The sequence below is a fragment of the Pan paniscus genome, chromosome 11, assembly GCF_029289425.2.
Source record: "Pan paniscus chromosome 11, NHGRI_mPanPan1-v2.0_pri, whole genome shotgun sequence".
NCBI lineage: Eukaryota > Metazoa > Chordata > Mammalia > Primates > Hominidae > Pan > Pan paniscus.
Window position 1 is genome coordinate 124,625,892 of NC_073260.2, and position 26,409 is coordinate 124,652,300.

General features: G+C 41.8%; 2 protein-coding genes across 2 annotated transcripts in view; one reads left to right on the top strand and one right to left on the bottom strand.

Moving 5' to 3' along the window:
• Window positions 1–765: 765 nt before the first annotated feature.
• Window positions 766–26,409, top strand: part of LOC129393119 (tubulin beta-8 chain-like) — a 60,766-nt gene continuing 35,122 nt past the window's right edge. Inside the window, 1 exon segment of the mRNA XM_055092238.2 lies at window positions 766–1,275. The gene's annotated coding sequence lies outside the window, so the exon portion shown is untranslated.
• On the bottom strand, window positions 9,694–18,316 carry LOC129393120 (histone-lysine N-methyltransferase PRDM7-like). Its single transcript, XM_055092239.2, has 3 exons — window positions 17,797–18,316; window positions 17,328–17,395; window positions 9,694–16,500 (listed from the first exon to the last, which is right to left on the bottom strand). Exons 1-3 carry the CDS (start codon window positions 18,058–18,060, stop codon window positions 16,152–16,154), a joined length of 681 nt encoding a protein of 226 aa, XP_054948214.1. The 5' UTR covers window positions 18,061–18,316; the 3' UTR covers window positions 9,694–16,151.

Below are 26,409 nucleotides of genomic sequence, written 5' to 3' on the forward strand. Positions count from 1 at the left end.
AAACGATTAATTCAGGGAAGAGTTCAGACAGTGTGGACAGATACAGTGTAGGCCAAGCCTGTTTCTAAGGCAGGAGCTGGGTAGGGAGGGTGAGAAGGGCGAGAAGAATAGGGAAATATGTGTCGTCTGTGTTGCTGCTGTTGCAACCACCACAACAAACAAATAAGTGAAAAAAAAAAAAAAAGAATCGTCCATACCGGAAAGTGTGCTGTTTTGGAGGAGGCTGGGGAAAGTGTGGATGGCTCGAGTGGGTCCTGTTGGATTGAAGTCTGACAGTGGTGATTCCCTTCAAGAAATGGTCGGGGTGGGAGGGTACACACACACACACACACACACACCCCACACGCAGCGCCCAGCCTCCGATTTCAGCGCTGGCAGGAGAGAACCATTCTTAGCTCGCCTTTCCAGGGTTATTTTTGGCTGAGGCTGTTCGCTGATGGCAAAAGGTTTCAGCCCCCTCCCAAATCCCTCCCCGTGCTTGTTCTAAAGAGAAACTGGTGCGTGTAGGCTGCGCACTCCCAGGGAGACAGGGAGACGGGCCTGGCGCCGGAGAGGAACCCGGACTCTGCCCAAAGTCTCGCCGCCCGCCGGCTGTTTTCTGGCGGAGGGTGTGCCCCGGAGGGCGGCGATTGCGCGTGAAGGCTGGGGCCAGGCGCGGGTGCAGGCGTCACCGGTGTCGGGCTAGCAGGCCCTGGAATCAGGCTTTTGGGACACCCCGAAAGTGAGTCCAACTTGGGGAGAAACTGAGGGCACCTCGGGCGGTCTGGCCGCGGAGAAGGTGGGCGGGAGAAAACTTTACAGGAAGGCAGAAGCAATCTCCGCCGAGGGAGTCAGCGAGCGGCCGCGCGGAGAGGAGGGGCGGGCGGTCCCCAGGCGGGCGCAGGGCGCAGGGCGCGGCCCTGCCGGAGAGGGGGCCCGGGCCCGAGGCGGAGTCCCGGCGCGCGGCCAGGCTGGTGGAGGCCCCCGGCAGGCTGCAGATTCCCTCCGGCCCCGGGAGCCGCAGCAGGACCGGCCAGGAGGCGCCACGGAGGGGAGCCCCATCCCGGTGCTGACAGTGCCCACCGCGCCCTACGAGGACCGGCGGCGGGGGTCTGCGGCGACCCACCGGCCTCTTCGAGGGCCAGCGCAACTACCTGCCCAACTTCATCCAGAGCGTGCTGTCGTCCATCGACCTGCGCGACCGTCGGGGCTGCACCACGGTGGTGGGCAGCGACGGCAGGTGCTTTAGCAGGACGGCCATCGAGATCGTGGTGCAGATGGCCGCTGGCCAACGGGGTGAGTGTCCGGATGCCCCTCGCGTCCCGCCGCGCTGCCGCCATGCCCTCTCCTAGCCCTTGTCCCCCTGCTGCCTCCGGGCCCAGCTGGGAGGCCCCTGCCCGGCCCAGGCTTTCCTTCCTCACTCCCGCGTCCTCACCCTCCAGCGCCCCACTCCCGCCGCGCTCGCAGCCTCCCCGGCGCACCCCGGACACTGGGTTCTATTAGTACCCACCGCCCCCAAAAGTCTTGAGGGGTGTCCGTCGTTCCTGGAGCCACTCCGGGCGCCCTGGACTCTTCTCCGACTCTGCGCACATCCCGCACCTGCTCATTTTTCTTTCGGACATTCTCTTACCCGGCCCTGTAGATTCCAAGGCAGCTCCCAGTTTTCCACATTGTTCCCAACGCGTTCACTGCCCACAGTCCCCACACAAACTTCTTTCCCAGGCTCACAACATAGTCCCTCTGCCCCGTGCCCTTTTTGCAATAATCTGCCAGTCCCCTAAGTCTTAGCTCTGCCTATTTAACAGTAGTGGTGTCTCAGAACACACACACACACACACACACACACACACACACACACACACACGATCCCTGACATATTTGGCAAGAGTAGGCCCTGAAGGTTTTTAATATTTTGGTTCTTTAACCCAGTGGAATTACTGAATGATTTATTTAATTAGGGTAGGGATGGAGTGGATCCATTTGTTTGATGCTAAACAGCCTGAGCTCGCAGTTCCCAGGGGGCATATCTCTAAATGGTCTGAAATGAGATTTGCAGTGGTTTTCTTAATGCAATTTCCAACTTCTCTCCAAATGCCTTTTGACATTTGACAACATTTCATGCCTCTTCCCCTTTCGCTTTTCATCCTTGTTTTCTCTCCCTTCTCCCACGACCTCGGTAGTCTTCTGCAATCCAGATTCTCAGACTTCGGGTTTTTCTCCCTCTGCCCCTTTCCTCTCTGTCCCATAACTAGAAGCACCTTTTGGCATAGACCCATATCCCAGTTTCCTCTTTCCCAGGTCCAGCAGCATCTCAAGGACATCTACAAGAGGGATACCTAACTTCAGGGGTCTCTGAATTATATGTGGGAAACATCGTCTAAAAAAGTAATTTTATCCTTATTCATGCAACCAGACCCACACTCATAGAACTTTTCTTTAAGGGGAGTGTCTTGCAGATGTATAAATGAGTGTTAACATCTTTAAAAGCGAAACTCAACAATTCCCTGGCATTTGAATTCCCTCCTTCCTTCCCAACCCTCTCCTTTTCATTTTCTCATTTATTATTAAAAACATTTTTAAAGGATCTCCGTGCTTCATATTTATCTACTATAATTCCTCCTTCTCGGTGTTGCAGGGATGGGGAAAGAGGATTTTTTAAAAAACACAATAAAAAGCAATTGGGAGAAACAGGGCCAGTGGTGTTGGGGTGGGTAGTGGAATTGTGATTTTTGACTCCAATAGACAATGATGCTGGATATATGGGGTTTGATTTCTCTCTGGCTCCTCACTTGGGATTGATGAAGTTTGGCTAGAGTCAGGGAGTTGAAGAGAGGTTGACAAATGGACTTTCACTCTTCTCTGACAGGCTGTTCCTGTGGAGTGATGGAGAATAATGAGCCTTGGGAGAGCTATGGGAGCTCTCATACTCCTTCCCGAGCCAATTTTTTAGGGAGTGAGAGAAACATGGCCTGTCCAATACTTGTTGTGGGTCAGGATATTTTTGAAGCTACGGTTGTTGATTTGCATGGGAAAATTATTATGTCTTATTATTTCTTGTCCCACTTTACCATAAGGGCTCCTCAGCTTCTTACTTCAATGGGTCTTCCATGACAAACACACTTTATTAACTCTAAGAGTGGAATTTATTTTAACAGATAATTAGCATAGGTCAATATATGCTTAAAATAGAGTCAAATTAAACCTACTAGCTGTTATAAAGGACAGATGACAAAATCCACATAGAAGCATCGACTTTTAAATAATCTGAAAGTACTACTTCTAAGAGGGGTGGGCATGGGTGAAGGGAATGGTGGACATGTTTCAGAATTTCAAACAGCCAACTTTAACCAATCTTTTCCTCATTTTGTTCACCTTCTTGGGGGCTTATGCTAAAGTGAAGTGAACAGCCATAAGGCTGGCTTCAGGAGAAAGGCGGTCTAAAAGAACTGAATAATTATAAGCAAAATTGGTCTTGAATGATTGAAAATTGATGAGAATGTGCTTGTCTCCTGATTTGGCATCCTGAGTTAGACTCAGGAATACTGAACTTGGATCCCAAAGGCTTTGGTCTTTTTTGATATCCTATTGGATAATCATAAGCAGGCTAGAAAAATAGGAAACTAGAATTTATTCTCTTTGAACTGACAAATCTGACCAGTGGGCTGCATTCTCTATATCTGAAAAATCTTGGTTTTGATTGAAAAAGTTAATTTTACAAAGCAATTTTCTTTTTTTAAATTAAATTTCATTTTTTTTTTTTGAGACAGGGTCTCACTTTGTTGCCCAGGCTGGAGTGCAATGGCACAGTCTTGGCTCACTGTAGCCTTGACCTCCCCAGATTCAGGTGATCTTCCCACCTCAGCCTCCTGAGTAGCTGGGGCTATAGGTGCACGCCACTACGCACAGCTGATTTTTGTGTTTTTACTACTCATAGGTTTTCTCTGTGTTGCCCAGTCTAGTCTCAAACTCCTGATCTCAAGAGATCTGCCTGCCTTGGCCTCCTAAAGTGTCATGAACCACCATGCCCAGCCTACAAAGCAATGTTCTAGGAAAAACTACAGTTACTCTTTGATTATGTAATTGCTGGAGAAGAAAAGCATGGCATTTCTAAAGTGATGAACTATATTACTTATATTTTAATATCTCATAAAGTTTGAAATAGACATTTCAAACATAAACATGTATAAAAATTTTTATAAATTAAAAATATAAAATCAAAAACATTATAAAATTATTTTATTATAAAATTATTATAGAATCAAAAACATTATAAATTTAAACAACTTTTTAAAAAATTTATTTTGGGATTTCCCATGGAGTGATGGAGAATAATGAGCCTTGGGAGAGCTATGGCAGCTCTCATACTCCTTCCTGGGCCAACTTTTTTAGGAAATGGGAGAAATATACCCTGTTCAATGTTTATTGTGGGTCAGGATATTTTTGAAGCTATAGTTGTTGATTTGCTTCAAACTTTAAAAAATTTATTATAAAATTATGGGATGTAAACAAATTTATTATAAAACTTTGAAATTTTCAAACTTTCAGAAAAGCAGAGAGATGAGATTAATGGCACTCATAGGCAAACATAGAACATAGATTGTAAACATTTTGCTATATTTGTGTCATGATTATTTTTTGCTTGTGTTTGAAAGTATATTAAAGAAAATGATATTTTACCCCTAAATTCTTTAGTGCAGATTTCTAAAAAATAAGAACATTTTCCTGTATAGTTACAAAATCATCTTTTCAAACAAAATAAAAAATAGTTTTTTTATATCATTTATTACCCAGTCCACATTCAGATTTCCTCAAGTATTATGAAATGTCCTTTTATTTTTTGAGACAAAGTCTTGCTGTTTCACACAGCCTGAAGTGCAGTGAAACAATCATAGCTCATTGCAGCCTCAAACTCCTGGGCTCAAGTGATCTTCCTGCCTCAGCTTCCTGAGTAGCTAGGACTATATGTGCACACCACTATGCCCAGCTAATTTATTGTTTTTGTAGAGATGGAGGTCTTACTACGTTGCCCAGGCTGGTCTCAAACTCCTGGCCTCAAGTGATCCTTCCAGCTTGGTCTCCCTGAAATATCTTTTGTGGCTGGTTTGTTCAAATTAGTTTCTTCTAATCAAGGGACACACATTGCATTTGATTATTTAGCTCAAGACTTTTTTAACCTGGAAAATACCCTCACTCTTTGTTTATGTATTTATTTAATGAAATTGACTTGTTGAAAAACTAGTCAGTGGTCCTGTAGAATATTTCCCCTTCTGGAATTTTCTGGTTGCTTTTTATGGTGTCATTTAACTTTTCACTCTGTTTTTTCCTGGTTAACTGGAAGTTAGTTCTAAAGGCTTTTAGGCCTGCTATAACAAAATACCAAAAACTGGATGACTTATAAAGAACAGAAATTTATTTCTCACAGTTCTAGAGACTAGCAAGTTTAAGATCAAGGAGCATGCGGTTTTGATATCTGGTTAGGACCAGCTTTCTGGTTCATAGATTGGCCTTCTTGCTGGGCCCTCACATAGTGGGAGAGACTAGCTAGCTCTCTGGGGCCTCTTTTATAAGGGCACTAATTCCAATCATGAAGGCTCTGTCCTTATGATCTAATGACCCCCTAAAGGCCCCACCTTTTAATACCAGCACCTTTGGGGTTAGGATGTCAACATATTAATTTTGGGAAGACATACACGTTCAGCCCATTGCAAGGTTTAGTTAGATTCAGGTTCAACTTCTTTTTTTAAAGACTATTTCATAGGCAATAATGTGTATTCACATCCCATCATTAGTGATGGTGAGATGATCGTAAGGTTAGGGTGATCACTGCCTATCTCCTCTGCTATATTCCCCCTTGGGTCAAGCCAGTAGTCTGTGACGTGAACTTTGTACCATGTGTATATTCAGTTATATTCTGTATCAATAGTTACTTGATTGTTTTAGCATTTATTAATGATCCTTGCTTGATTTGATTATTTCATTAGGGGTTTCAAAATGGTGAATTTCTAATTCTCTAATTCTATCTACATGTTTTAGCTGGCATTTTTCTATAAGCAGACCATTTTCTTCACAACTGGGTTATTTGGCTACCCTGAAACATAGTTCCTTCCGGGAAGGCAGAACATATGTTTATTTCTGTCTTTTAAAAATTACTGGTGTTTGGAGTGAAGATTAGGTGAGGTAACTACCTCCACAGGTGACAAATGAATTTTGTTTTGTCTCACTTTTGCTTTTTTGAATATCACTGTGGATGCTTGGATTTTTATATTTAATTTGAATGGATTAGGGAATAAATGAGAAGATAGGTTTTATCTGTTTCTGTAGTTTTTATGTGGCTGTGTGAACTTACTTTTAAAAATTCCCAGAAATATTTTAATTCCCCTTGAAAGATATAAACTATGTCATACTATAAAGCAAAAGAAAAACCAATCATGTGAAGAGTAAATAGTATCGTTTAAACGAATTGTGGTTAAGCTTAGTTTGTAACTAATTAGTTTTTTATTTTCTTTCTACTTTTATCTGCTTCAGAGCCTCTTCAGTGGTTTAGATCTTCTATGTGTCAAATTGTTCTAATCTCTTAAAAAGTTTAAGAGCTAAAATACAACACAATGACTACAAGAATGCCTTTGTCCTTTTCTGGGTAGGTACACCTAAGGCAACTTCTTTTTCTCTTCTTTGTTCTCTTCTTCTTTCTTATTCTTAAATCATCTTCAATATTGGACAGATGACAGCACTGTGCCTGCCTCAAGATGTTTCTGACTTTTTCTTTTTCTTTTTCTTTTTTTTTTTTTTGAGATGGAGTCTTGCTCTGTCACCCAGGCTAGAGTGCAGTGGCACAATCTTGGCTCACTACAACTTCTGCCTCCTGGGTTCCAGTGATTCTCCCAACTCAGCCTCCTGAGTAGCTGGGGTTACAGGCATGCACCACCACGCCTAGCTGATTTTTTGTATTTTTACTAGAGACGGGGTTTCACCATGTCGGCCAGACTGGTCTTGAACTCCTGACCTCAAGGGATCTGCCTGCCTTGGCCTCCCAAAGTGCTGGGATTACACGTGTGAGCCATTGCGCCCGGCCGTTTCTGACTTTTTCTAAAGTCTTCTTTCTCTGGAGATGACGTTATATAATAGCACTGTTCAATAGAAGTTTCTTTGATGATGGAACTGTTCTATAATCTGCATTGTCCCAGCCACTAGCCATATGTGACTACTGTAACACTTGAAATGTGGCTAGAGCAACTGAAGAACTGAATTTTGCATTTTACTTAATTTTAATTAATTAAAATAGAAATGCAAATAACCATAAGTGGTTAGTAGCTACCATACTGGACAGCAAAGATCTATAATTCAGCATTTAAAATCGATTTTGTTTTGTTTTCAAAAATGGAGTCAGACTGTTACAACCCAAAAGAACTGTAGGTTAAATTCAGATAAATCACCAAATACTACATACACATTTGGGAAATCCAAACCAGATTTTTTCATGTGATAACCACACCCTCTTTTGACTTTAGCCTTGGAGGTAATGGAGTATGGCAGAAAAAACCCTGTATCAGCAGCTGGAAGACTCACCTTCTTTTCCTAGCTCTGCCATATATTGACCAAAAGAGTCAAAGTCCATTCAGATGGTTGAGGGGCCTTGGAATTTTGTTTTTGGTTTTCACATACAAGTTGGAGGGCAGATGCATTAGCCTCTTGAAATACCCAGAAACCACTTGTTTCCTCATCTAAAAATCAGGTATGACAGGATCATTTAACTATCCTGGAAATCAGATGAAGCACTGCATATGAAAGCACTTTGTAACATCGATAGCACTGGGAAATGTAAAGACCTTTTACTGAAATATAAAGGTGTATGGTCAACTGAATACATCTCAGATAATTATGATTTGACTGTATGTATTGAATATAACCTGTAGTGGGCCCCTTGGTAAACAGCTTACAGTTTTGTTGCAAGTTTTAGCCAAGAGAAAATTTATTTGTTGACTAGTCATGCCCTTTATTGGCCACATGATGAGCAGCAATGATATTAACACACAGTGCACCTTGCAGAATTCAAGAATGTCTCAGTGTCTTGTGAACTAGGAAGCTGAAATGCAGTGGTATGCAGAAGGCTGGCTCAGTAGGAGCCTTGGGAGTGTCCTCCAGATAGATGTTTGTGCAGGTTGTATTTGATTCCAGTTGGCCATGAAAAGCTGGTTGCTCTAAAGAATGAGAATATACTTGGTTTTGCATTTACTAGAACTATCTGGGGAACAAATCTTGGGGTGGAAGAAAGAAGGGAGGGAGGGAAAGCTGTGCTTCAATACCTAGGGCTTCTTTCCTGGAATGGATCTGAGAATCTGGGATTGGGTGGCTAATATCTCATCTCTAGAAGGGAGAAAGAACTGGGTGGTGATGGCTTTGTATTTTCTACTGGAGTTCACTACAGAATAGGTGAATGGAATGGGCTGCTATTATCCAGACATTAGGGAGGACAGGTTTGTGATACATTAGAAAACTTGAATGAGCCCTTCTATGATTCTCTCTTCCCTCTTTCTGCTTCCCTTTCTGAATCACCATCCGCAGGTTGTGGAATTAGCAAATCTATTATGTGAGCAATAGCAAACTTACAGGAGCCCTTGGCTCCATCTATCTCCCTGTTTGTGTCAGTTCATTCTGGATGCTTTTAGTCTGTGGTCTTCATTCACTCTTTTTATGGGGAAGTAAAAGGAGTGGGACAGATTATGAGAACAGCTGGGTCCTCCCAGTTGCTGGGGTGGTTATTTTAAGCTTTGTTTAATGTGTCCAGAGACCCAGATGGCATTTTTAACTAAGCTGCTTTATTAAATCTTGTGATAAAGCATAGTGATGTTTATTGAAAAGGCAGACACACATCAGCAACATTATGCGTGAAACTTGCTCTAAGAATTTTCTATAAAACATCTGTTCTCTTTGAGCCTTTTGTGAACTCTGGAAGTTTGCTAGTTTCTATATAGACTTGAGGACAAGAAGCTGGAACCCACTTTTGGAGATGTCCAAGCATAGGTATTGGAATCATTAATCCTAACCCTCTCAGTTTTAAGGCCCCGGATACCCTTCTGTTAGACAACAGTAACATGAGCAAGCACTGTAATAACATTTAAACAAGATTATTTGGAAATAATGGACAAGAAAAATTAGTATAAATTGTTTGGGGATTTTAAAATTAAAGATAAAAAGCTAGGGCTTCAATGACCTGTGCCAGCCTATAGCCTTAAGAGTCAATTTGCAAACACTCAAGATTTGGCCAATATGCCTCTACTACTTCTACTTAACACAGTCAAAGGGAAATTTTTAGATTCTTTCATCTGATTTGACTCTCTTAGTTACGAATAAGAGGATATCTAGAATATATATGTGACTTGTTAAAATGAAAATCCACCTTCTCTGAGTCTTCAAATATCTTTCATATCTTACATTTTTAGTAACATCAACTTTTGAAGTCATGTCCGTAGTTGTATGAAAAGAAAAATTTCAGGAACATTCAACCTCAAAAGTTCTTTTTCTTAGTCTGAAGTCATAGAAGCATTTGACTTTTACTTTCTCTTTTTAAGTTTGTACTAGTAGGTATTTTGTATAAATATAATATTTAATTATTGCCTTTGTATTCCTTTTCTCTAGTAAACATCCTGGTTTTTAGCTATCAATATGTAGTTTTACATTTAGGGATTTCTAATGGAAAGACAAAGGAATCTGAAATCAGAGGACAAGAGTTTATTCTACTTGACTAAACACATACAAAATACTGGAAGGAGAGTTTTACAACAAATATTTAATATCTATGACATGTAAAAAGGTTTTCGAAATCAAGAAAATTCAAACAATTCAATACAAATATCATCAATAATAACACATGAACAGGTGGCCAACCTTATTAATAACCAGAGAAATATAAATTAAAACAATCCATCAACTTGTAAAAAAGATGAAATTTCCCAGAGTTGGTGTAGGTGATGTAAAATTGTCATGTTTGTATACTGTTCATAGAAGTTAAATTGACATAACTTTTTGGTCAGGCAATTTGGAAGTATATATCTAAATTAATAGAGTAGTTTTCTAATAACCTGGGAATCTCTTAATCTAAGAATCTTTACTAGATTTTTCTAGAACAAATATACAAACATTTATGTACAAGGGTACTCACTGCAGCATTTTGCTAAGGAAAAACTCAGAAAAAATCTATATGTTCAACAGAGAACAGGTACATAATTTATGACACAACTGCACAATATACACCACTAAAATAAAGGATATAAATTTATATGTAGTATGAAAAAGATGTGAATGATAGCTTGTTGGTGAAAAACAGCAATGACTGGAATATTGTGTGTAACGTAATCCTGCTTTTCTGTATATAATGTAGGCATAGAAAATAGGATTGAAAGGACATACTCTAGTCAACAGTGTATATAGCTTGGGGGGAGGGGCTGTATAATGGGGAAGGAGAGTCCCTTTTCCTATCTATTCCATATACATCTCTGGATTTAAAAGATCATACATGCATATGCATTACCTTCAAAATTAAAATGATAAAGACAAAAGGAGAAGCTTTGGATTTGAATCATGATACTACTGTTTGCAAGTTATATGACCGTGGGGAAGTTGCCTAGCCTTCTGGGGTTTATTTCCTCATTTATAAAAATAGGGAAAGTAATAATACTTGTCTACGTATCTTCTAGGGTTGTTAGGAGGATTGAATGTGATAATGGGTTACAGCATTATGAATTATTTATTCACATAACACAATTATTATAAAAATATTTTGCTCTGATTAAAATAAAAGAAGGATGAGATCATGTGTGTTTTTCAGTCCCGGTAGTTCTACTAACCAGAAAGCCCCTGCTGATGTGGTGATCACAGTTGCTTTGGTGCAGCTTCCTCTTGACTTTTGGCATTTCTCCATGCTGCTAGCTAAGGCTGAGGTGGCGACTGTGGAAGGTGTGATCTCCTCCCCCTCCCAGCACACATTTGTGTGCGTACTCACACTCATGCACACACAAACACACACATGCACACTCTATCACAGTACATGAGGTGGCAGCAGCTGCTCCAGCATAGACTTTCACACAACATAAAGGACTTTTTTGGTGTGGTCTGTGCATTATTTCCTGTTAAGCATGAGCTGAGTCAGTGCCATGCTTTTCCATCTGAAACCTTTCTGAGGCTCAGGCTGTGTTAAGAGCAAACCCTCTCCCCTCCATGCCCACCCCATGGCCCTCTACTGAAGCCAGATCTTAATCTGCTCATTTCATGAGGATTTTCAAACCGAATGGACTGGGCCATGTGAGAGATCACTGAAAGGAACAGACCAAGCAGAGGCTAAGAGACTCCATGCTAATCTGCTGAGTCGTCTGAAAATGCACAGCTGTGGGAGCTCACGGTGCTTTAAAGTACTTTGGCAGGATGTTTGTTCAGGGGTCTGTTCCTGCAGCCCTGCTGAATGTTTGGTTAGGAGGCATAATCTTTTTTTGGACAGGATCTCCCAAATGTAAAGTGATAGATGCTAATGTGGAATATAATACAGAGGATCCAGCTTGGATGTCATAAATAACAATAAATTGTTTAATCTTGCTGAGCTGTAAATCTATGATTGCCAGAGGTCTTTAGTTCACTGGAACATAGTATGGGGGCAGGGGCACTTAGCAAATAGGCAGTTATTATTTTCCAACCAGACAGAAACTGGTCTGATGGAATTTATCTAAAAAGGCATACACATGTATTTTAATTAATTGTGACAATTACTCAGAGAAAACACATGGCCCTAAAGAGGCTGAGGGGTTTTTTGTTCTACCTATAAATGTATATGTATATTCACCTATATTCTACCTATGTATAAGTAAGAGAATGAGTTTTTGTTTTGGGGATATATATTTATACGTATCTATACAGATAGATATACACATACTTAATTTCTGTCTACCTATTAAGGTGTGGTGCCAGATGGAAAGTATTTTTAAGCATTTAGATAGCTTATTCTATAGCATATGTGTGCATATAGCCCCCCCATAAAGCTTTGTCTCTTTTCTGGATATATTTAACAAGAGGCTAGAACAGAGTCCAAAATGTCAGAAATGTTTGAACATTCCATAGAAATGAAGGAGGTGTTTCCAAATGACCTATGTTTTTATGGCAATAAATAGAACTTGTGCTGCGTTGGATGGGTCAGGAGTAAGGAATATAAACAGTGTAAGTATGACTATTCCAGGCAGAAATCTACCTTGTAAGAACAGCTTTGTGCAGTGAGCTCAACAACATTGATCAGTTAGCAGTCCGGTTCAGTACAACATTGATCAGGTAGCAAGCCGGTTCGGCAGTGCCAGTCGGAGACACAGATGGGGACAATCAAAGAAGATGCAGGTCAGGACAAGGATGCAGACATGTACCTGTCACTACCATGGACTTCAGCAGCTTCTTAGTGAGCAGGTTTATGATTAAAGAAGAAAGACATCGTTGATATGTCAGCATGTTACAATTAATTTGCTGTTTAGTTATTAGCAAACTACATCCAGTTTTTAGTTTTTAGTTTTTTTTTTTCTTTTTTCTTTTTTGAAACAGGTTCTTGTTCTGTCATCCAGGCTGGAGTGCAGTCGTTATCCAAGCTCACTGCAGCCTTAAACTCCTGGGCTCCGTGGATCCTCCCACCTCAGCCTCCCAGGAAGCTGGGACTACAGGTGCACGCCACCATGGCCAGCTAATTTTTCTTATTTTTTTGTAGAGATGAGGTCTTGCTGTATTGCCCAGGCTGCTCTTGAGCTCCTGGCTTCAAGCCATCCTCCTGTCTTGGTTTCCCAAAGTGCTGGGACTATAGGTGTGACTCACCATGCCTGGCCTACATCCAGTTTAATTTATACTACAGTGTGGGTTTAGTCCTCAAACATGTTTTTGTTTTACATATAAAAATTTGAGGTAAAAGAACATTTTTACATTGGTCAATAATGGTACATTTAAACAATGGACGACTATATCCATTAAAATCATGTTGTGGAAGAATATTCAGTGACATGGAAAGATTGACTCAAGGGCAAGTGAAACGTGTCAAGAGTCTGTTAGGTACTAGACACTGTAAACTGGGTCTTGGCTGTGTTACTTGCTTACATCCTCCATCATGTGATCTTTTAGATAACAAAATCGAGATACATAGGGATTTGGGATCTTGCGCAAAGTCACTCAGGCAGTAGGTGGCAAAGTCAATTCTTACATTCTTTCCCATTGAACACCAAAATCTCAGCTTACCTCAGGGCACTCAACTCTGCTTTCTTGACCCACACCCAGGTAGACCCAATGGACACTTGTAGCTCTTATCCAGCTGGGGTGGTCACCTCATAAAATGGCAACAAGTGGGGCCCTTTCTCGTTCTAGTGAGTCAGACTGTATACCTTAAAGATTTCAGAGCACTTCCTATGTACTGAAATTGCCTCATTACCAGGAAGGACATACTTCCAATTTTCACCACCTCCATTTTGCATCCAAGGAAGATTAGATTTCTTGATCTTCTCAATGAAATCTTGAGAAATGGGTGGGCCGATTGAAGAACAGGACTTGGGCCACACTTCTAGATGCCTGTGACTTTTCTGCACTTATTCAGATATTAGGAATTGATTATGAAATCCATGGTGGTTTGATGCTAATGAACTCTCATCTATCTCTCCAGCATGTGTGTAAAGACTTCCAGAGGTACAGGAAGTTGAGGATGAGCTCTCTTACTTCCATCTGGTCTCCATGTAACAAATCATATAACTGCATAATTATCCAAATGCAAATGAAGGAGTCCCTTGATGTTTGGATAACCATATTCATGCCTTGAGTTTGTTATTTCTTGAAATTGCCCTTTTCCGTCTCCTGTTTACCCATGGACAACACTACTTAAGGGCTGGCACTCTGCAACCCATGGCAGCTTGGCTTTGGGGTTCCTTCCAGTGTTTTGTTTTTGTTTTTAACCGAGAAGACAGGAAACAGGCATCTTTGTGTATATGGCTTGCCACAGCCCTTCATAGATGGACATGGTGGAGGTTGTGTGGTCCTGGAGAACACTTCCTCTGTGAAGCATCAGGGAAGTTTCTGTTCATTGTGTCTTCACTCTCTCCAATTCACTTGGGGAGTGATAGGGATTATAACACAGTGAGCAGAGGATATTGGGGAATGTCATGCTTAATTTTCTTTTCTTTTTTTTTTCTTAAATGACATTTAAAGCTAAAAGAGAATCACAAAGGGTAAGTCTGATTTAAGACATTTCACACATGAAGGAAATCCTGCTTTCATGCGTGTTATGTCACAGGAAAAACTCATTTAGAGTCAACATTCTGCACCTACTCGGAAATTTTAGCCTGAGGGTTTAAATATTACCTCGCTGCTCTCTAGGACTTTAATTTGAGCTAATTAGAAATGGAACTCATACTAAAACTAATTTAGGAAAGAAGCTGTTGATGTTCTGAAGAAAAACAGCTGTCAGAAATAAGATCATTAGAAAACCATAGTTGTATATGGGACAAAATGTAAAGGAATAGAAATGCTGGGAGAAAGCTTTTATAGAATAACATTTTATCTTTCTTTGGACACTGGTCTAAGGCATGTGAAAGGGCATATTGATTCCCTTGGCACCTGGTATGCTCATTTATGGATGAAAAAGCCCAATGACATAATTTAGGTGAGGTTTAAGGCTTGATGGGAGGCATTGGTGCCATTAGAAGGATGGACACAAAGAGTTCTTAAGTAACGGCATCATGGGAAATGATAATTGCACACTCCTTTCTACTATGTCTTGGTTTCCCCAAGCATTTAGAAGTCACGGCTGGGTAGGAACAAATTTATCATGAGTCTGTCTGTGTGTTTGGGAATGCATATGCCTCACAGATGTGTCTGCAGGTGTCTGTGTGATAATGTTCATATATGTGATAGGTGTGGACCCTGGGATCTGTATCTGTGTGGACCCTGGGATCTGTACATGTGTGTGAGTGACAGGCTAGGCTAGGCTGAATTTGAGTGTCCTCATTCAAAAGGACATATTTAATTGAGGACTGTTATGTGCCTGGTTCTCCATCAGGAAGTGTGATTCAGGTTGGCCAACACAGAGTGGTCCAGGTCCCACTGACTAAAGGACTGTGGGTCCTGCTGCGCCAACTAGGTGCATGGACTGCTTCTATTTCAGATTCCACAAATCATAAAATGAGAATATGCTCTTTGTCAGGCTGCACATCAAGTATTCATGTTTGAGTTATTTCATTCAGTCTGAACCCATTTTAAATATAATAGGAAGTCTTGTTTCAAAATATATCCCTACTCAGGCTTACCGCCATGCTCCCCACCTTCATCCTGCCCACCGTTTTCTCTCACTTGGAAACTGGAGCAGCTCTGAAGGGATGACCCATGGCAGCCTATTTTCCAAAAATGAACCAAAGCTGAACTCTTTCTGGCCTCAGGACCATTGCACTAGCTGCGCCCTGTGCCTGGAATCCTTGGCCCACAGGCACTTGCACTTCTCAAATGCTGTCTCCTAAGAGAAACCTTCCCTGACAATCCCCTGCAACACTCTACTCTCACCTCACACTGACCCCCAGGTCTCACACTGACCTCAGGTCTCACACTGACCCCCAGGTCTCACACTGACCTCAGCTCTCACACTGATCCCAGGTCTCACACTGATCCCAGGTATTCTTTCTGGATTCATTTTCTTCAAAGCACTAATCGCCGTCTGATATTACACATATGTCTGTGTGTATTCATATGGTTCCCTAATTCACAAGTCATCTGTTCAAGAGCAGTTTTTTTGATTGTCTTGATCAGTCTGTATTTACACTTCCTGCAACATCGTCTGGCACAGAGTAGGAATTCACATGACAGCTAATTGAGATAATGAATGAATGAATAACAACATATGCATATCATTAAGAAATATCAAGGAAATACCAGAAGAAACTACCTTGTTGGGAGAGCTGGTAGGTGTTTGAGAACTTGATTTTTGTCTTTAAGTCTTTGAGCACTGTGTGCTGTTATATACTTTGTGCCTGAAGTACTTTGAATATAAAATCGGAACAAAGATTTAAAAATATAAAAACTGTTCCAAAGAGGCAAAGGCACATAACATGAATCTTTAATTTTGGAGCCACTGATGTAAAATTTTACTGACTTTAGACGGCGTTTTAGTCTACTTAAGTGTTCAATCATGAAAATTCTCTAGGATAATTCTTTCTTTCCTGTCCTTTTAAAAGAGTAATAGTGATGCCTACCTCTCCCTGCCATGAGCTCTTTCTTCCACTTGATGCCCCACTTGATGCCCAGTTCCTGGCCATACTCATCCCCATACCAGACCAGCAGTTCACAGCCTGGCCTAATGACTCGGCAGGTTCTATAGAAGATCTGATGCCCAGTTCCTGGCCATACTTATCCCCAGACCAGACCAGCAGTTCACAGCCTGGCCTAATGACTCGGCAGGTTCTATAGAAGCTCTGCCTGTGGTACTGGAAGGCCACCAGGTTCTGCTCTTCATCATCCCGGGCACAGTTCTCATACCTGGGGTCAAGGCAGGCAAAGGGAAAGAAAAGAGGCAGTGAGTTCCCTCTAGGCAGGATGACTACAGTGCTCATCCTGCCTAGAATGCTTCCCTGCTGTGCCTAATCAGCCATTTTTTCAAAGCCCAACTCCAGACTTACCTCCACCTTGATTGGCCATAAAACACATTGACCTCTAGCTTCTCTAAACTCTAAATTAATTCGTTTTATACCACAGAACTTGGTGCTTGATCACGTGCTCTGCTTCTAGATTAGCTCACATCATTCTACACTCAGCTCAAGTCCATCTTTCTTTGACAGGCCTTCCTCTAATCACCCTACAGTTCACTCAGCTGCCATTCACCTGACTTCTTCAGATTCCTAGAGAAACTCAGAAGCCTCTTTCTCTTGGCCCAATAACATAGAACAGTAATAGTTGATTCATTTTTCTATTCTCTGATAGAACGACAGCCCATTGTGGAAAGGGGCTGGGTCATCCTGCAGCTCACTTCTGTTCAAGTAGTGAACTTCACTTCCTAACCTGGAACATACTAAGTGTTTAACAAATGTGGATTACATAAATTAAAGCATGAATTAACCTTGTCAAGGTTTATCTTGGTGCCTCAATTTTGTCTAGCATACATATTTGTGTTTTGATACCAATAAATCATAATATCTATATTTTTATTTTTTATTTCTAAAAGTTGATGGTATAAAACAGCACTGTATGGAGAAAAATAGAAATAGGGGATGTGAAAATCATTGAGGGAGGCATAATGAGAAGGAAGGAAGTCCGGGTTTGTGAGAGATGGAGGTTCTCTCTGAAACTAAGAGAGCTAGTGGCCTTACCTCATCCAGTTGGCCCAGGATTTATCTTTTCCATCCACATACTCATAGCAGTTTCTCCCCTTGGTGATCTGAGTTTCAAAAAATAAGGTAAAGACTTTTTAGAGGGTAAAAATCTGAAGAATTATTTTACTCCACGGTCATCAATGGCCTTTGGACCTGCAGAGCTTCAACTGCCAACTGAGACCACATGGCATGCACCTTAGTCATCATCTACACATCTGAGTTGGTTTGTCCAATCAGAGCAGAAGCTCCAAAAGGGAGGATGCACTTCTTTGTCTTTGTACCACTCTGCTCCCACGTACCCTGTGATCTCTAAATAGGAGTTCCATGTTCATGCAAAGACCCTTGAGTACACAGAGCTAACCATGTTATCCCTACCTATATCCTAACATGTAGAAGGTGATGTCCCACCAAAGGCACAGAAGGGATGTGGGAAGACAGAACAGGGGAAACAGCAGGCTCTTCTTACTAGCCAGGAATATCCACTGTTGGCTGCCTCTTCGTCTTCTGTAATTCGGCCCTCACAGGGGCCAGAGTGCAGACCCAGTGGCAGATCAGATGCCTCGTTCCATACTCCAAGCCCAGCCTGAGGGATGCCTGATGGCCCAATTCTCAGCCCTGGGGGCAGACTGAGGGCTGAACGGTTGGGATGCCCCTTGTCCACTGCACTGTCCTTTACAAATGTAGGGGGCCCATGAGCAGCACAGCTGTCAATGAAGAAGTTCTGACACATCTCACAATCTGGAAGTGAGGGAAGCAGGGATTAGGAAAGTTGTAATGCATGTTCCTTGATATAAGAGCTTCAGAAAGAGCTTGGCACTCACATTATTTAGCCCCAATCCTGTACTTTAATTCATTCGAGTAAGGGAATGATTTGTGGGCCAAATGATGAAATTATTGTACCAGGACATAACAGCAAGCTGTGTGAGTGGCTGAAAGGGTCACTCACAGAGGTAGTCATCATCCTGTGGCTCGCTGATCTCTTTGTATGCATGACCCTTTCTTTCTCGCAGGCTATACATCTTTCCTACGGTCTCCTTCCTCCTGAGTTCTAGGTTGGAGAAGAGTAGATGGGTAAAATTGGGAGTCTGGGGTGTTTGTCCTTGTTTCATAAGAAAATGTGAAATCTCCTACCATCAAATTAGCATCTACCTTTCTACATACTCTAGTCTCCCCCTCTTTACTGCTTCAGAGAGACTTAGACCCCACACCCACACTGACTGTAGATGCCTATTCAATTTTAGTTTCTAGCTGTTCTCATTATCCCATTAACCTCCCAGCCTTTCTGCTTACAAAATGGTTCATTCATGCATTTATTTATTCAGAAAATATTTTTTGAGAGTTCATTACATCTTAGGCATTGAACAAAGGCCTGGACATACAACACTAAGAAAGTATAGTCTCTATAGGGGATCTTCTATGTACTAGTTGACATGTGATGGAAAAGGAAATGTAGAAACGCACAAAAGAATATATATTATCAGAGAGGTACTTATTGGACACCTCACATGTATCAATTCATTTATATTTAATTTAATGATTTCAAACAATACATGAGCTCTGTATACTTGGTCTCATTTTACAGATTACCATTCAGGAGCCCATGGAATTTATAAGATTTGCCCAAGGCCCCAATGCTTCTGTGTGGATTATAACCCAAGTGAGTGACTTCAAAGTTAATGTTCTTACATGCTATTCAATACTGTATCCAAGGCTAGGCATGGTGGCTCAAGCCTGTAATCCCAGCATTTCGGGAGGCTGAGCTGAGCAGATCACTTGAGGCCAGGAGTTTGAGACCGGCCTGGTCAACATGGTGAAACTCTGTCTCTACTAAAAATCAGCCAGGCACGGTGGTGCACACCTATAATCCCAGCTACTCGGGTGACTGAGGCATGAAAATCGCTATTTTCGTGGAGGCAGAGGTTGCAGTGAACCGAGATCTCAGCATTGCACTCCAGCCTGGGTGACAGAGTAAGACTCTGTCTCAGTGAACAAATAAATAAATAATTTTAACAAAATACTGCATCTAACTTCTGGTCTCACAGTTGAGTCCAGCTTAAGCCCAGGCCTATCCAAAGTCCACCCCACATAGGTAGACCATACTCACCAACCTTTCTAGAGGACATAGCGGGACTAAATTCCCCTCAAATTTTTTCTTACCCAGTTTTAGTCTAGAGTGCTGTCCAGAGGTACTTGCTTCTCCAGGAGGGGACACTGGTTTCTGAGCCTGCTCTGAGCCATTTGTATTCAGTAAATTTGGCGTTCCTGACAATTCTTTCAAACTAGATTCATTATTGAATGACGCCTTGGGCATTCCCTTTAATGTGAGAATCACATATTAAAAGACAACGTGCATTTATTTAGTTCTTTACGGCTTGCAACATGTTTTCATATGACTGTAGTTAATGTTCAAACCTTGGAAATACCTAGAGTGTCTAAATACTAGAGGGAAAAGACAAGGTCTAAGTGGGTAGTGAATCTGGGACTCTAACCCATGTCTTAAGGCTCTTTCCTTCAACTTTCTCTCAAAACGTTCTATGTAAGTTAAAGGGAAGGAGGAAGAATACTTGGGAAGACTAGCTGGAGAATCAGCAAGATCTGTGAAAGAAGGGGATAAGGGCTTACAGAGAGAAGGAGGAAATCTTCCATAAACTAGTAGACTTTTGATGGAAGGGGAAATGTAGAAAAGCACAGAGGGACAAAGCACATCTGGAAAATGAGGTAATAGGGCAGTAAGGTTCGGAACAGAACAAAGAGATGATTGGCAAAAATATATCTAGACAACTAAGAAAGTGAAGTCAAAGTTGCATGTTGCCATATCCTGGAAAGAATATTTGGCTTTTGAATTAGATTAGTTAGTTCCTGTACCAATTCTGCTTGTCTGCTTGAATAAGGGTGTATTGTTAGCTAATTTCTCTTTAGTTTCCCGATCCAGAAGTTGGCATACATGGTTTTTTTGTTTTGTTTTGTTTTGAAAAGGAGTCTTGCTCTGTTGCCTAGGCTAGAATGCAGTGGCATGATTTCAGCTCACTGCAGCCTTCACCTCCCAGGTTCAAGAGATTTTCCTACCTCAGCCTCCCAAGAAGCTAGGATTACAGGCACGTGCCACCACACCCAGCTAATTTTTGTATATTTATTAGAGACGGGGTTTCGCTAGGTTGGCCAGGCTGGTCTAGAACTCCTCACCTCAAGTGATCCACCCACCTCAGCCTCCCAAAGTGCAGAGATTATATGTAAGAGCCCCCGCACCCAGCCCATGCTAATTCTTTTTTTTTTTCTGAGAGGGAGTCTCACTCTGTTGCCTAAGCTAGAGTGCAGTGGCATGATCTCAGCTAACTGCAGCCTCCATCTCCCAGGTTCAAGCGATTCTCCTGCTTCAGCCTCCCGAGTAGTTGGGATTACAGGTGTCCATCACCATGCCCAGCTGATTTTTGTAGTTTTAGTAGAGATGGGGGTTTCACCATGTTGGCCAAGCTGGTCTCGAACTCCTGACCTCAGGTAATCTGCCCACCTCTGGCTCTCAAAGTGCTGGGATTACAGGTGTGAGCCACTGCCCCCGGCACTAATTCTTAATATTGTAGTGAACATGAAAGATAATAATGTTCACCAAAGTGTTTTTTGAGGTACTTAATACAGTATGAATGTGAGATTAATAATTATTCTCGCCAGGCACAGTGGTTCACACCTGTAATCCCAGCACTTTGGGAGGCCAAGGCAGGCAGATCACCTGAGGTCAGGAATTTGAGACCAGTCTGGCCAACCCTGTCTCTACAAAAAATACAAAAAACTAGCCGGGTGTGGTGGCGGGCACCTGTAATCCCAGCTACTCAGGAGGCTGAGGCAGGAGAACAACTTGAACCCAGGAGGTGGAGGTTGCAGTGAGCCGAGATTGCGCCACTGCACTCCAGCCTGGGTAACAAGAGTGAAACTGTCTGAAAAAAAAAAAAAAAAGAAAGAAAGAAAAGAAAAGAAAAGAAAAAAATAATTTTTTTCACAGACTGGGTGCGGTGGCTCACATCTGTAATCCCAGCACTTTGGGAGGCCAAGGTAGTAGGATGGCTTGAGCCCAGGAGTTCAAGACCAGCCTGAGCTACATGGCAAAACCCTGCCTGTACAAAACACATAAAAATTAGCCGGGCATGGTGGTGCATGCCTGTGGTCCCAGCTACTCAGGAGGCTGAGGCAGGAGGATCACACTAACCTAGGAGATGGAGGCTGCAGTAAGCCGAGATTGAGCCGTTGTACTCCAGCCTTGGCGCAAGAGCCAGACTCTGTCTCAAACCACCCCCTGCCCCTGTAGAAAAATAACAAACAAAAATTATCTCATAGTCCTGATATATCTCTACAGTTGAAATCTAACTCAAAGATATTTTCAGCATTCCTTGACCCTGTTACTTATAGTTTAATTCATAAGCTTGGAATCAATCATTCAGAAAACACTCAGGAGGCTCTCAGAGGCCCTGAGCTGGGCTTGGGAGTTCTGAGAAGAATCAGGAAGGGACTAGACTCCTGAAGAGCTCACAATGAAGAGGCAGCAGGCAGGCTAAACAAATAATTCCAAATAACATGAGAGTTCCCTAATTGGAGCCCAGAGGAAGGAGCCGTTACTGCCTTCTACAGGAATGAGCATTTGAAATTGGTTCCAGAAGAATATATTTTTACTTAATAGGGTGTAACCTATATGAAGTCCTAAACCATTTTCTTATTTGTTGTTTCTCAATCTTCGAACCTGAAACTCCTCAGGGCTGGAAGCTGCTTCCTCTGATCAGAATGGGTCCCTTATGAGGGTAGGGACCCTATCTTCTTCTGGTACCATCCACAGTATGAATTGTCTATTTACTTGGAAGCTTCCCTTAATCAGAGTGTTTTAGTGCAAATCTGACTTTACTACAACAGAGAAAAACTGAGGTTGAAAAATCAATTGGACGAATGATGTAAAGACATATGGGTAAGACAGCATAAACTTTATAAAACTATGAAACTTTTAATGATCTTGTAAGTGCTTTAGAGAAGGAGTTTTGGATTAGACTGCACCAACACTGAATGTGATCCCAGGGATATAACTGAACATTTTTATACCTCAGTTTCCTAACCTGTAAAATGGCTATAGTTATAGTACCTACTTAATAGGTACTATATGTGAAGTTGAATAGGTACTATACGTAAAGTTTATTCATGTAAAATGCTTAAAATAAAGTCTGAAAATACTGAGAAAATAACCCATGGTAGCGATTATTGTTGCTGTTCTTATTAACTCTTAAAATAATGATGATGTCAGACACTGCGCTAAAGAGATCAGGAGAGGAAGGCAGTAGTTCCTAGGATAGTCTGTACATTCTCCTTCTCTTACCTGTATTTGGATCTATGAGGAAGTTTTCTTGTCAACAGGATTTGGGAGATACTTACCTTCTGGTGTTTACTCTGTTCTCCTCTGAAGGCCATCCAAGGAGGTTTGACTAAAAGGTGATGAGAAATCAGTGGTTTGGTTGGTAAATGTTTCCAAACTCTAGAGATTTTTTTTTTCTTTTTGATATGGAGTCTCCCTCTGTCGCCCAGGCTGGAGTGCAGTGGCACAATCTCCCCTCACTGCAATCTCCGCCTCCCAGATTCAAGCAATTCTCCTGCCTCAGCCTTGTGAGTTGTTGGGAACTACAGGTGTGCACCACCACACCCAGCTAATTTTTGCATTTTTAGTAGAGATAGGGTTTCTCCATGTTGGCGATGCTGGTCTCGAACTCCTGACCTTAGGTGATCCACCTGCCTCGGACTCCCAAAGTGCTGAGATTACAGGCATGAGCCACTATGCTCGGCCTAACTCTGGAGTTTCTCATTAGAGACAGAGAATTCTGAATCAGAGAGTGGTGATTCCAAGTATTATCCAAGGGCAATTTGGCAATGTTTTCTGAAGTATCATTAAGGCCTATGCTTCTATTGGGGGCATTGCTAATTTTCTTAAGATTAAAAAAATAGATAAAACTTCATCTTTGTTCCAGCCTATCTGTAAAGGTATACCTAATAAGGTGTTTATTACATTAATTTTTAAAATGTAAATTGACCTTTCATGACAAACACCCTGAACAAACTAGGAATAGAAGGAAATCACCTCAATGTAAAAAGGTCATATAAGAAAAGCCCTTTTTTTTTTTGAGATGGAGTCTCGCTCTGTCACCCAGGCTGGAGTGAAGGGGCGCGAGGTCGGCTCACTGCAAGCTCTCCCTCCTGGGTTCAGGCCATTCTCCTGCCTTAGCCTCCCGAGTAGCTGGGACTGCAGGTGCCTGCCACCACGCCCAGCTAATTTTTTGTATTTTTAGTAGAGATGGGGTTTCACCATGTTAGCCAGGATGGTCTCGGTCTCCTGACCTTGTGATCCTCCCACCTCGGCCTCCCAAAGTGCTGGGATTACAGGCATGAGCCACCGCGCCCAGCCAAAAAGCCCATTTTTTAACATCATAGTCGATGATGAAAAACTGAAAGCCTTCCTTCTAAGGTCATAAACAAGGTAAGGATTTCCAGTCTTGCTACTTCTATTCAACATAGTCCTGTAAGTCGTAGCCTGAGCAATTAGGCCAGTAAAATAAATAAAAGGCATCCAAATGGAAAGGAAGAAGTAAAATAATCTCTGTTTGCAGATGACATGATCTTACATGCAGAAAACTATAATGATTCATTAGCTGAGCATGGTGGCGGGCACCTATAGTCCCAGCTACTCGGGAGGCTGAGGCAGGAGAATCACTTGAATCTGGGAGGCAGAGGTTGCAGTGAACCGAGATCATGCCACTGCACTCCAGCTTGGGCAACAGAGCGAGACTCCATCTAAAAAAATAAATAAAAATAAAACTATAAAGATTTTACCAAAAAATTGTTAGAAGTAATACACGAATTTGGGCTGGGCATGGTGGCTCAAGCCTATAATCCCCGCACTTTAGGAGGCCGAGGTGGGGGGATCACGAGGTCAGGAGATCGAGACCATCCTGGCTAACATGGTGAAACCCCATCTCTACTAAAAATACAAAAAATTAGCTGGGCGTGGTGACGGGCAACTGTAGTCCCAGCTACTCAGGAGGCCGAGGCAGGAGAATGGCATGAACCTTGGAAGTGGAGCTTGTAGTGAGCCGATATCATGCCACTGCATCCCAGCCTGGATGACAGAGCGAGACTCCGTCTCAAAAAAAAAAAAAAAAAAAAAAGAAGTAATACATGAATTCAGCATACAAAAGCAACACCCCAAATCAGTTGTGTTTCTATTTAGTAAAAATGAGCAATCCAAAAAGGAAATTAAGAAAAAAATCCCAATCACAATAGCATCAAAAAGAATAGAATAATTAGGAATAAACTTAACCAAGGAGGCAAAAACTTGAACACTGAAAACTACAAAACAGTGCCGACAGAAATTTAAGGAGACGCAAATAAATGGAAGGCATCCTGTGTTCGTGGATTTGAAGACTTAATATTGTTAACATGTTCATACTATCAAAATGATCTATAGATTCAATGCCCTGTCTATCAAAATGCCAATGCTATTATTTTCAGAAATGGAAAAATATCAAAAAATCATGTAGAATCTCTAAGGACCCAGAATAGCTGAAACAATCTTGAAAAAGAAGGATAAAGTTGAAGGCCTCACACTTCCTGATTTCAAAGCATATTACAAAGCTACAGTAATCAGAAAATATGGTACTGGTATAAAGACAGACATATAGACCAATGGAACAGAATAGAGAGGCCAGAAATAAACCCTTGTGTATATGGTCAAATGATCTTCAGCAATGATGCCAAGACTACACAATGGAGGAAAGGACAGTCTGCAAGAAATTGTATTGGGAAAACTGGATATACATATGCAAAAGAGAAGACAGACTCTTACCACATATCTCATACAAAAATTAACTCAAAATAGATTAAAGACTGAAATGTAAGTTCTATAAGTACAGAACTTCAAGAAGAAAACACAGAGGAAAAGCTTCATGACATTGAAATGAACAATAACTTCTTGTATATGACACCAAAAGCATAAGCAATAAAAGCAAAAATAGACAAGTACGACTACATCAAACTTAAAGACTTCTGTGTAGCAAAGAAAACAATCAACACAGTGTCAAGGCATCCTACAGAGTGGAAGAAAATATATGCAAACCATGTATCTGATAAAGGGTTAATGTTGCTGAGTGCAGTGGCACATGACTATAGTTCAGCTATTCAGAGGCTGAGGTGGGAGGATCACTTGAACCCAGGAGTTCGAGACCAGCCAGGGCAACATAGTGAGACCTCTGTCTCAAAAAAAAGAAGATAAAGAGTTAATATCCAGGCCAGGCACTGTGGCTCATGGGTGTAATCCCAGCACTTTGGGAGGCCGAGGCAGATGGATCACTTGAGGTCAGGAGTTCATGACCAGCCTGGCCAACATGGTGAAACCCTGTCTCTACTAAAAATACAGAAGATTAGCTGGGCGTGGTGGTGTGTGCCTGTAATCCCAGCTACTCGGGAGGCTGAGGCAGAATAATCGCTGGAACCTGGGAGGGGGAGGTTGCAGTGAGCTGAGATCGCGCCATTGCACTCCAGCCGGGGTGACAAGAGCGAAACTCTGTCTAAAAAAAAAAAAAAAAAAAAAAAAAAAAAAAAAAAAAAAAACCGAAGAAAGAGTTAATATCTAGAATATATGAAGAATTCCTATAATACAACAACAAAACAAATAATTAAATAATGGGTGCTATGGGCTGAATTTTGTTTCCCCCAAATTCATATGCTGAAGCATATTTAATACCTCAATATGATGGTATTTAAAGATGGAGCCACTGGTAGGTAATTAGGGCTAGGTGATGTCATGAGGGTGGGACCCTTAGGATGACATTAGTGCTTTTGGTCAGGTGCGGTGTCTCATGCCTGTAATCCCAGCACTTTGGGAGGCTGAGGTGGGCAGATCACTTGAAGCCAGGAGTTTGAGACCAGCCTGGTCAACATGGTAAAACCCCATCTCTACTGAAAATACAAAAATTAGCTGACGTGCCCCTGTAGTCCCAGCTACGTGGGGGGCTGAGGCAGGAGAATTGCTTGAACGAGGTGGAGTTTGCAGTGAGCTGAGATT

Excerpts from the sequence above, each read along its gene's own strand:
- LOC129393120 (XM_055092239.2), bottom strand. The coding sequence starts at position 18,060 with ATGTGTCAGAACTTCTTCATTGACAGCTGTGCTGCTCATGGGCCCCCT. Across the intron at positions 17,396-17,796 it reads ACAGTGGATATTCCTGGCTA|ATCACCAAGGGGAGAAACTG; the intron begins GTAAGAAGAGCC and ends TTTGAAACTCAG. Across the intron at positions 16,501-17,327 it reads TCCTGGGCCAACTGGATGAG|GTATGAGAACTGTGCCCGGG; the intron begins GTAAGGCCACTA and ends CCTTGACCCCAG.